Here is an 11,944-nt window from a genome sequence, read left to right on the forward strand (position 1 = left end):
TTTTAATTTAATTTAATTCAGTGAACCGCAGAAATAAATACAACTTCTAAGCTTCCAATTTGTACATACTGGTTAAAAATAGACTTGCTAAGTGTTATTTACGTGATCATGCAGATATTTTGCAGACTGCAAGGAGGTAGGCAAGAAAGCTTAGGAAGTGATTTTCCACTGCTACTGAAGAGTCATACCCCTCCTGATTGCCTGAATGGTACATGTTTAAACTGGAAAAGATGGCAATTGATTATGATAGATGCCAATTATGTAATGGGGACATAAACATATCATTTAACTATGCCAGCTGATAGCCACAGGTTGTTTCACAGGATGTTCGCGTTGTTTGGACTTGCCTCCACGTTTTTTCCTGTCACAGGCCGCCGGCAGCTGTTGGCTAGGCCCCAGGTTTTGTTTTCGCATTTTCCTGCATCGAACAGATTTTTTAGCGGAAAACAAAACACGAAAAAATACAATTTCGCTTAGGATAGATGAATTTTTCACTCGTTTGTCTCACGATGGAGTCACTTCGAGATGTAGATCGCGACGTTTCGAGTGCTATACTGCTAGTCTTCATCAGGTGATGAGGTCAATTGTTGCGTGTCGCTATTTGTAGCACCTTGGTGCGCTGCTATTGGTGCGTTGCCTGAATGGTACATGTTTAAGCTTGCGTACATGTACTTATGTGCGACTCAATGAAAGTAATGGAGCCTAGCTAAACCATCGCATCATTTGTAATAAAGTTTATGCTTGTTCTGGGGTGTAGCGTGCATTTTTCCACTCGAGAGCTCAAGGCGCGAGTTTGGGGCATGCCCTTCCCCCCTAGAGAAATTGATATTTTCAGTAGCTCGAAAATGGGATTTCTCACGTTTTTAGCCTGTGAACAGGCTCTCTAGTCGAGGACTGGTCGACGGAGAATAAGAGAAAGCGGTCAGACCCTTCCAACCGGAGCCTGTTTACAGGCTACTAGATTTTCTAGAGAACATTTTCATAAATCACAACATGGACAAAAGAGTTGAGTATTTATTAACTTATGTTATTTATATGTAAACATATCTTGTGAGTTAATTGATATTATGTTTAATCAAAGAAAGTTGGACTGTCAAACTCGCCAATTTATTTATCAAAGACGCTTTTCGCCAAAAAATAGTATATATAAATAACAATTTTTTTTTCCAAGGTCGTGGAGCTACGAAAGTGCCTGCACGATTTAGTAACTGTAAGATTAAAAAACACACCCGACAGTGAACAGACTTATCCATAGTATTATTTTTTCCGACGGAAATAATTTTCGCCTTAGTTAGGTTTCTCATATGATTTGTAACGTATTCGTAATAGAAAATTCCGTAGTAACGTCAATTGTTAGTGTATATAAGCTAAGGTCACAAGGTTTAAGAGCAACTTAACCTTAAAACCTAACCGTAATTAATTTCCGATAGATGAAGCCTCTTATGTCATGAAATAGGGTCAACAGAACAACGCAGGGCTAAACGGGGAAAACACTGACCACCTTCATATCAAAATTATCCTCGCCAGAATTATATTAAAGCCGGTGTACAAAGAATTTTGGGAATTTGAAAGATGTCCGTCCCCAAACCGTAATACGTTACCCCTTCCAACGCCTACCCCCAAGGGAAATCCTCAAACAACGCTTAGTCAAGAAGCAGTTTTAAACTTCTTGTACAATCTTTATCGCTCAGTATTGCGTTTTCTCATCGGGGTTTCTTATCACTTTTAGAAAGTAAAAGACATGTTTAGCTAAAAATTCAACTATGACTTTCGTGATCTCTCAGTTGTTGTTTTAGCCTACATGCCTGCCCTAAACGGACGCGGTTTCTGTGGAAGATTGGAAACAAATGTCATGTGTCGAACGAAGAACTCCTTGCACTTGGCCTTGGAAGTGAGGCTTCCCGGATGTTATGTTATGATGGTCGCAGACCACAACTTAATGATCTGCACGCCCACCAAGATGGACAAGAAATTAATTTCCCACGGAGAATTTACACAGAAATCGAATCTCGAACCAGTGATCGAAGAGAATAAACGTTTTTTTTTTTTATTTTTTTTATGGATTTTTGAGACTTCGAAAAATTGGGAATCAAGAAAAGATGTGCTAAACAATGTGGGATACCTCGGTGAAATCTGTTTTTGAGAACATTTAACTTGTGTTCCACTGAAATAAATGTTTCGCGTGAGTTCCGTACCTTTTTCGACATTGCAGTTGTGATGCGATCAGATCAGACAGTATTATTATTAGTTTTCGGCAGATGATTATCAGGACTTTATTTTTTGTTGTTCTAGTACAGTTCCCAGGCAGCATTTTATGACTTGTCACAGCTGACTCGACTTAAAAGCCTTTCAAAACCAATTGATATCCAAAAACCATGTGTTCGTCGTTTCCCAGATTATCTGAAATAACAACTGAACGCACGCCACAGTCAAAAAAGCCGATGAATACTCCAAAGTGCTTTAAGAATCGCCCGGCTTAAACATTCCTGGGAATTTCCGGGGTTTGCCGTGAGTTTCATCCTGGTTGGGCGGTTTGCTGGCAAAGCGTCAAATCACTTTGTGAATTTTACATTTCTGGTCCCCACAATAAAAGTCAACCGCCCCTACCCTTAAGAGTAGTTTTTGACGAATGTATTCCTTGCCTGGGATTCAAGTCAAAATGCCGACGCTGGTCAATTTCCTAACCGAGTAACGCAGAGGTCAAAGACGGAAGATTTACCGAGTTTTTGTTTGTTTTAGCCCATGACTGTAGACACTGGAGAAATGTTTGAACGGTGTAAGCAGATTGGTGGAAACGAATGATCGTGTTTTCATGTTGGCTGTTCGTTTCTTCTCCTAAACAACCGATGCAGAAAAACTCTTACTTTTCAAGAACACAATGTTTTCTCTTCTCTGGTAACTCAAAGCGATCTCGGCATGTCGCTAACCATGTTTTAATCGCGGAAAAGATTTGTTTAGGTACGGAAAGCCGCAGTTTAGACTGAAAATAGCTGAGTATTTTCTAAGGACCTCAGGACCCATGCGAAGCAAGTTTCCGCCAAAGCTGTGTATATTCTCGATGTTTCTCGTATGAATTTTGTTTGTCTGCCAGGATCATTTACACGTTTAATCGAACGAAAGAAAAAGAGGTAAACACATTTATTCCTCGTTAACAGTTCAAGGCAAGTTTTGAAAAGATTTATTAAAAGATGAAAACAGTAATTTAAGTATAGAATATGCTCATAGTCTATGGAGTGGACAGAAGCTGTGTAGCAGAAAAGTTTTAAAGCCCAAAAGAAAACTTTTTTTAGACTGCTTGTCTCGGACAGCGAAACTTGAGATCATGGTGGACTTAAGTATCAGGGAATTGATTTTCTCTCACATTTAACATGCAATCCTCTTTTTTTCTCAAACAGCGGAATTACTTAGAAAACAAACACAGTTTCCCAAATAACACGCTCAGGAAATTATTACAAGCAGTACTTTATCCCTACGCTTCCTCTTCTCGTTGTGATCTCACTGCTAAAGCGAAAATCGTGAAAGAGGGTCGAGGATTGTCCCCCACTGCTAAGAAAATCGAATTATTTGCCTGGGGACTATACGCAAGTCGATTAATATCACATGTCATGACTACAATACAACTGGTGAATAACGATTGATATCGAATGAATGCGAAATATTCCATGGAACTGAATGAACTTTAATGCTGAGCTAAAATAAGGCCACTTTCATGCGATACGACTAGGAAAAGCGCACGCTCTGTTTAATTTTTATCACATTTTAATTCAATTAACGACTGGATACAGTCAGCAAAATAAAAATTGGAATGGACACAAAATGCGAAATCTGTTGGGGTGGTGGATCAGAGAACCTTTCAAAAACAAAATTAAAAAGATTTCCGTTCCGTTTTGCGGCGAAGTGGTATATTTTTGCTTCTGCGGTTGGTGGCGTTAGTGTTGAGACTATACCTTGAAAACCCAGCTGAGCGGAGAACACTTGTCCGCTGTCTGCTTGATGTGAGAGAACGCGTGCCGATGACATTTCAAACAGACAACACTTCCAATTCATTGGCTCGGTCAACCGGAAGTCGCCCCTCGGGGGGAGATGGTTGATGGGTTATAAAAGTCAGACAAATCATTTTACCGACTGAACGACAATCTAGTCGCTAAAGTAATTGCGTAAATGGTCTTTCCGTCCCAAACAAGAATTCATCGGGAATGTCTACACTTCTCTCCTCGTCGTTTTTTTCGCATCCCACCAGTAGTTACCACAACTATTTTCTCACCAACGCGGAAAATGAGAAGGTAAGCTAGGCTTGAATCTGTAAGCCCATCACTAGTTAATACCTTGAGTCCTCGAACTCTTTCTCCTGACAATCACTTATAGTTTTTGCTTTTGGCCACGCTACTGACCTGATTGCGTTGGCGTGTAAACAGAGCCCGATTCAACGACGAAGACATGTTGAGTTCTTGCTTCATGATCTCATAATAGAGAGTGAGTGCCCTTTAGATTTTTTCCGATATGGCCGGTTATTTATTGCACCATAGTTTGTCGGCATAGAAGTCTTTGCTCGCCAGATGTTCCCGACCCAAAACAACCCATCGACTTGATGCTTCCCGAGATAACTCTTTGACTGCTCTGCCGCTGTCTTTCTTTTCTAATTTTTTTGCTTTCTTTCCTTGGAATAATTCAATCGAGCACTGTGTTATGTAAAGACCGCCGTCTCGGCCCTCATGTGATTGAAATATTGTACGCGACAACTTAGTGCATATAGCGAATCATTTTGACCCTTATCGACCTTGCTGGCACAAGCTTGTTTTTCTATTAATACGCATCAAAAACAGCACAATAAAGATCTTGTCAGAGCCATATTTTGAGACTCTCAGTTCACTGTCTCGTGAGTGCACTACATGAAAAATTTCACGCCATATTAGAGAACAGAAGAATCTTGCTTCAAGATTACAATTTCAAGACGAGGGTCGCTCAATTAATTTTCTAGACGCCTTTGGCTCGGTTTTCCTCTAAGTTAAATATTTCGAATTCCGTGTCACTCGAACAATTTTCCGCACAACTGTCAATACGGATCACGTGGCTCTGTCTACAAGACCACATGCAAGTAGAATCTCCATTCGTCCGGGCATGTAACATGTAGCTACAATCAGTCTCCCGTTGCCTCGTTACTTCCACTGTGATGCTGCCTTAGGGTTAAGAAAACAAGCTCTATCTTAAAATGCAGTGAGTCCAGTTCTGCGCTATAAATAGCTTTGGTAATTGATGAGAGAAAAGAAATTTTTTTTGGAGAAGTTTGAAAGATTGAGTTACTTTAAATTGAGTTAAACCCTTTATAAATTAATAATTTTTCCATCATCCCATGTTTCTAAACAGATATTACGTAACATGGTTGTCCACAGTGTAGAAACATTTTAATTTGCTGATGTCGCCATCTTTCCGCGAGTTGCTTTAATTCCCTGCTTTAGCAATATTCGATTTGCGAACTTTATTAATTAAGCTATGACTTTGCAATTTCAATCCCTGTTTTACCGGAAATATTTGTGCTAGTGCTAGGATATCTCCTTAACGCAATATCGTGTTCTGTCTCCCTAGAATTACTTCAAATCAACGAAGGTCGACGATTATGACCTGGAGATTTTGTCCTCGGATTTTTACCAAAACCTCGAAGATTTTGACCCATCTCTGTACATAGACGATCAACAGGCGTGGTCTTTGGACGATGAAGACGAGATATCAAGCCTTGCAGTGAGTCTACAAAACACATTGCTTCTTCAAAAGCAGAGGAAACGACCCAAGCGACCCCCGGAGGGGTACTTGTGCCATCTTTGCTTTTGTAAAGGGCATTACATCAAAGATTGTCCACAGGTAGGCAACAATTACCTTTGATTGTTGTTATGAATGTTTTGGAAAAAACCCAAACCTTTGAAGCGCGTAAATTTCAAACATCATTTTCAAACTCGAGAATTTACGTTGTGTATGCCAGTCACCGAGCTTCGTGTTTGCTTCTAAACTTTTTCGCCCTTTCAATGTTCCGCTTCCGGATTAGTCTGAGTTGGGAATCCCTCTTAAGCTGACACATTTTTCTATCTTGTGCAGTACTTAAACTATAAATAGGTTTATTATCTCTGCTGAATGTTAATAAAACGCTTAGCTTCACTAGATGCGCATGCGTTATTAGAGGGTTAAAAGTTAAATGTGAAAAAACTCTGGTTTAGATTCACGACGCCTTGTGATGATCAAGATGATCAAGTCCTGGATTCTTAAGACCTGTTTCTTAATTTTTCTATAAGAATGGCCTATAAGAATGTAAAGAGAATTAACCATCCACCACTGCTGTTTATTGTTATCATCACATTTCAGTCCTCGTTTTTGCGATTGTATACAAACAACCACTGTAACTTTTGATCCTTTCACCTGGTATTGCTTTCGATATATAGCAATCTATTTCTTAAAAACACAGTAGGTTATCCTTGCTGTGAGTAAAAAGGTCGCGACTTGTGAGTGCTTGCAGTCGTATAATTCTTTATAAAAATATTGTATTCCCAATTTGAGTCTCACGTGTACAGTCAATAACAGTAGTATTTAGTTCCTTAACCCTGGGCTAAAAGTTCCACTAAGCCGATTACTTGCAGAATGGACCAACCGAAATACCGTCTCTTCTTTTTCAAAATCGCGTTTTTTGAATTTCCGACGTTTTAACGACTGTAAGAGTTTTGTTTCTTGCAACGGGCATCATTGTGTGTCATTGCTGCATGCAGAGTTTTCTAGTCAATAATAGCGAGGAAACAAAAGTTTTAGTTTACCTCTTGGGTGGCGGTCTGGGTTGTTGCTATAAATTTAGAATTCTTGGAAGGGAAGACGAACTTGTTGCTGTGAATTGACCGACCTGTGGTGAGCGTCCCTTGTTTGACCTTAAAATTCTCGGAAACTGGCACGCTTTCAGTTGTACACTGCATCATCAATCAATGGTTGTTTCCGATCTTGTAAGTACAAAGAACATACGCAGTTTGAGAGTGATGCATTTTTCTTTGAGAGAGGTTTTGGGACTTTTCAGGCGTAAAAATTTTAATTTCAATCTTAAAAGCGTCAACTGTTTTACCGAATTATTACATTTTTTATAGCTGTTTACAAACCTTGATCGGTGGTACGAATAAAACGAGGAGGACCTGGGCACGAGGATTACGATTTTACAAAACTTTCTTCGAATTTGCAAGTTACTATGCGCATTAACGTTAATTCCTGTTGAGCTGGAAAAATAGATTAGACTGCCATGAAATAAGAGAGCGCATATTTCTCTTTCCTGTATATCGTTAAAGTTCTCTAAATAAACGTGTCGTCTGGCTTGCCTCCAATGAACCCAGCTTGAAGTTCAAAACAAAGTGCGTGTGTGGTTTTCCTTTGAACCTGTTCAAGCTCCTTATCTGACTTCCTGATTTCTTTCACAAATACTCTCTAGTGTAGGCAATTGAATCTGGATCGATACTGTACAGAGATTGAATGAAAGTCACCGCGCATAGACGAAAGAAGATAAGAAAATCTCTCCTAAGCCTTCACAACTCTAAACTTTATAGAAAATCTCTGGTCTTCGATGTCAAGTATCGGCGCTCAGTCCAAATTTTCTGTTTTCAATCTAGTTTGAACTCCACAGAAATCAGTAACTGTTCCACTACTATAGCAGCGAGGCCGTTCAACTACATTGCATTACGACTGGGACGATTTTGCCAAGAATAATTTGCCGACCTTTCTACCATTACAAACACAAAAACTGCAACATTAAGTCGAGCCAAAGTTTATATTTCTCAGTCATATAAACTGACCGGCATTTTACGAGACAACAACGAATAAGATATTCTGACAGGATATGAACCTTTCAACACTATCATTTCGGCAAAAGTGCTGAATCACAAGTGTAACGAAATACCGTTTCCGAAATACATACGAACTGTATTAGCTTTGCAGAACGAAACATCACTGCCTCTCGATCGACCTAAAAACCCCACTGTGAGGTTGAACCCAGAATGTGAAACCCACTATAAACCAGTGTATTACAAACTTTAGCAGACACAAAGCGCGAATTTCTGGTTGCAATGAAAGAGCTCTTTATTTTCTCTTTCATGGCCTTTTATGGACAGTAAGGTATTTTGATGACGTCTCTGGAAGCATTAAACTGAAATATGTATAACCTTGTAATTAACCTTTGTATCTTCTGCCTTGGAGCCGTATGCCTTGTAAAAAGATTTCGTTAAAATATTTAGAGCTAACCTGGATTAAGGTTTAAAAGGAATGAAAACTTACCGTTGTATCAAAGTCAACATTGGAGACTCTCCATCTTTCTTCCATTCAGAGTTTTAAATCTGTTTACATTTCGCGCTCTGTGAATACTCACAGATGCACTCCTTCCTCTGAATAGCTGTTTAGCATACTAAAATGAGCTTCTTGCAGCTGCGCTCTTTCGTGTCTGCTTAAGTATGTTGGGTAGATTGAGAGGCAGTGATGATTTCGTTCTGTAAAGCTAAGAAAATGGAGAAAACATAAGAGTAAAAGCCCCATTGGGGAGGTAACAATAAAGTATGTATGTATGTATGTAAAATCTTACAGAACTTAAAGAAGACAGTTGATAGTATATAGGAGGGGTGGGGAGGGGGGGGGGCGGTGGGGAGTAGGAAAGTACGGCTCTGGAACAATTTTTGCTCTTTCCACCTTTCGGCTGTAGGGTTTTGAATTAAGGTTTTCCCCGCAATTTCCATCTTATCTTGCGCACTTATCTCATCAAAGCGATTTAATCAGGGTTCATAACAGATGTTAGTTCAGTTCCTCATCTTCTTGAGACTGGTTGGAAGGAAATGACCGGAGGGCATGACCCCAGACGCTCAGTGGGGAGGGCTTGTTAAAGTCGCAAATTGAGTCGAAACATAATGGGCCATAATAATGACATAGAATTTGCAGATAAGCTCGTGTTGACGTTATTCTTTGTTCCTATTTCAGGCCAGACCGAAAGGAGAGGGTCTCACTCCATACCAGGGGAAGAAAAGATGTTTTGGAGAATTCAAATGTCCCCTGTGTAAGCGCAAGTGGATGAGCGGCAACAGCTGGGCGAACACTGGGCAACAGTGCATTAAGTGTTACATCAACGTGTATCCGCACAAGCAGAGACCGCTGGACAAACCTGATGGACTCGACGTGTCGGATCAAACCAAGGAACATCCTCAAGATCTCTGCGAGAAATGCAAGGGCCTTGGCTACTATTGTCGCAGGGCTCAACAGAGTTAAGGAAATTAGACCCGTTTAAATTGCACTTAAGGTTATGGTACCTTTAAAAAGGAAATTATTATTCGAAACCTACATTTAGACTCAATTAGGGGCGTGTGCTTTTTTTTACAAGGAAAAATTTTAGTTTTGTGTTAGGCTCTTCTGTGAAGAACATAGCTTTGATCTTTAGCTGCTAGGTAGCTGTGAATTTTTATTTCTTTAGGCCAGAGAGTTTCCTTTTCTTTGCTCGTAGACTCTCTGGTTCCAGTTGGAGTATTGCTTACTTAAATATGAAAATATTGGAACTGACTCCACTTTATATAGACAGATCAACTTGCACCCAAGGAAGAATTCTATTTTAAGTTGACGAAATATTTGTAAATTATTGCGCAGACTTGAGGACTCACGCCAGAGTCTCCCAGTGTAATCGATCGGAAACTTTGTTTTTGCCTTTTTGGGCACTGTTATTTTTGTCATATTTATCGCCAAGAAATATTAAATAAATTTCCCTCATGGGTATTCCACTTAGACATAAGGAAAATAGTATAGGTATCAAGACACAATTTAAGGTTATTTACTTTTCAATACATCAGTTTTCTTTATTAAAAATATTTTTGGCGATAAGAGCGATCTTTTCATCCATGACAAACTAAAGATTAGCACAAAAAGCCATGCAAATTCATACTAGTTTTTTGATCCTCGTTACATTTGGACGATTAAATTTTTGTTTACCCACTTCAAATATAAACAAGAAAGCAACTGACAATTTGTAAACCAAAAGAAATAAATTAAATTTATTCCATGGAGTTAATTTTAAATTCATGCTGAAACAAACACATCAGAAACTGAAATGTATTTTCGTAGAAGTGAAATATCACGAAGGTATAGAGATGTATTCATTTTTTGGTCTTTAAACACAGGGAGTTACATTTTTTTTAAAACAGTGTGTGAAGCTTAAAGCATTTATTGGCCCATGTTTTTATAATTGTGAGTAAGTGTCAAGGAAAAACATGGATTTCTTTATAGAGTAGAATTTGTATGACTTAAATATTTGGCATTCTTATTAATATGCATATTTTTAACAATTGTATGGTATGTGAACAGTTACAGTCCTTTTTTGCCATGAGTTTATTCATGTTAGAGCCTAAAGTAAGGAGCGACTTTTCCAATGACTGAAACGACGACGGCCAATCGATGAGTTGGAAATAAGACGAAACAAACCAATCGGAACTTTAAAAGAACTCGAAGCCCAAACGGGTAGCCTTTGGAAAGCGCAGGAAAACATGTAACCGCTCTTACCAGGAGAAAGCGCGGGAAAACATGTAACCGCTTTTACCAGGGAAAAGCGCGGGAAAACGTGTAACCGCTTTTACCGGGGAAAAGCGCGGGAAAACGTGTAACCGCAAAGTAAAATGGATTCGAGGTAAATGCATAATTATACAAAGTTATTGGAAAGCGTTCTTTATGTAATTCTAAATAATTGAAACACTATACGTTGTAGTGTAGGCAGATATCGAGAGAGGGAACAATTTGAAGTAATTTCGAGATGTAATCATTATTATGAAAGCTGCAGGGATTTATTTAGCGCTTTTGCTTTTGTCAAAGACGAGGCTAATTTCAGACCAAGAAACAAGAAAATATTATTCAGTGTCACTTGGAAAAGAAAAATTGTTTTTTAATAAACGTGTGAGAAATACGTTCCGCCAAAGAACTGTGTTGTTTATGTCGAGCATTGAAAGAGTCTGGGATTTTAACCCGTTGCTAAGCGACATCATGTGTGGTTGTGACGTCACATTTACTTATGAACTGTCCAACTGAAAGAACGCTGTTTGTCTTTTATTACCGGAAATAAGGTTCGGAAATTATTGGACCATTTACGGGCATTAACTGAAAACGACGATGATTGGACTTTCAGAGAAGCCGAGACACGAGACATAATACGAATTTGGCCGCTTTCTCAACTACTAACTCGTGACATAGTTAATAGAGGGGAATGGTTATGAAGCCCGGCAAACATCAAAAGGCCAAGCAAAGATACCAAGATTTATGTTGGAAGGTCCACGACCGTGCACAATCTTTTGTTTTGCGTTCATAAACTGTGCATGAATTACGTAACCAAAGCGTTTCAATTGGTTACTTCCTCGCTCAGTAGTAAACAACTATTGTGTTTTGTTCACGGTCAAAGCCAAAAAACAGAACAAAAACATACAACAAAGAACTTTGTCGAGTTCTATAACCATTCCCCTCTATTAATTATGCTCGTGACTAGCCTGAGTTTCAGTTAATTTCCTTTGTTGATGAGGTCCATACGTTAAGGAAACAGCTGAGATTTAAGGCTAAACTGATAAGAAAATTTCGGTTCTGAATTACACATGATTATTTGCATCTTTAACAAACATTTAATCCTTACAGAAACCGCACCGTTTTAGGTTTGCAACCGGAGATGATTATCTATGAGGCACAGGAGTTTTCCACAAATAGACACCTGTCTTTTGTTAAAGCGCAGTTTAGTTGATTTGAAGCCCAAAGGAAGAAGATGGTAGATTTAGTTCATTGACTCTCAAATGCTGGAAAAGACGCGGTGAAGGACAACGGTCCTTGTAGCACTTGTGACGTCATCATCTTTCACAACAGCAGATGTCTTCAATAATCGATGAAGTGAGAAAAAGTCTCACAAAACACATGCCTAAACGAGCCCTGGGAT

At 39.1% G+C, this 11,944-nt stretch overlaps 1 protein-coding gene across 1 annotated transcript; it reads left to right on the top strand.

Annotated features, from left to right (window-relative positions):
- The first annotated feature begins 3,582 nt into the window (after positions 1-3,582).
- Positions 3,583-11,674, top strand: LOC145499780 (zinc finger CCHC domain-containing protein 24-like). Its single transcript, XM_081479307.1, has 3 exons — positions 3,583-4,283; positions 5,584-5,856; positions 8,977-11,674. The coding sequence occupies exons 1-3, from the start codon at positions 4,197-4,199 to the stop codon at positions 9,259-9,261; spliced, it is 645 nt and encodes a 214-aa protein (XP_081335433.1). The 5' UTR covers positions 3,583-4,196; the 3' UTR covers positions 9,262-11,674.
- The last annotated feature ends 270 nt before the right edge of the window (positions 11,675-11,944 follow it).

This window comes from Orbicella franksi, chromosome 10 (assembly GCF_964199315.1).
Source record: "Orbicella franksi chromosome 10, jaOrbFran1.1, whole genome shotgun sequence".
Classification (NCBI taxonomy): domain Eukaryota; kingdom Metazoa; phylum Cnidaria; class Anthozoa; order Scleractinia; family Merulinidae; genus Orbicella; species Orbicella franksi.

What these genes read in the sequence shown, in the direction of transcription:
- LOC145499780 (XM_081479307.1), top strand. Translation starts at nt 4,197, where the DNA reads ATGTCTACACTTCTCTCCTCGTCGTTTTTTTCGCATCCCACCAGTAGT. An exon ending in CCAACGCGGAAAATGAGAAG is followed by an intron (nt 4,284 to 5,583) that starts GTAAGCTAGGCT and finishes CTGTCTCCCTAG; the next exon opens with AATTACTTCAAATCAACGAA. An exon ending in ACATCAAAGATTGTCCACAG is followed by an intron (nt 5,857 to 8,976) that starts GTAGGCAACAAT and finishes TTCCTATTTCAG; the next exon opens with GCCAGACCGAAAGGAGAGGG.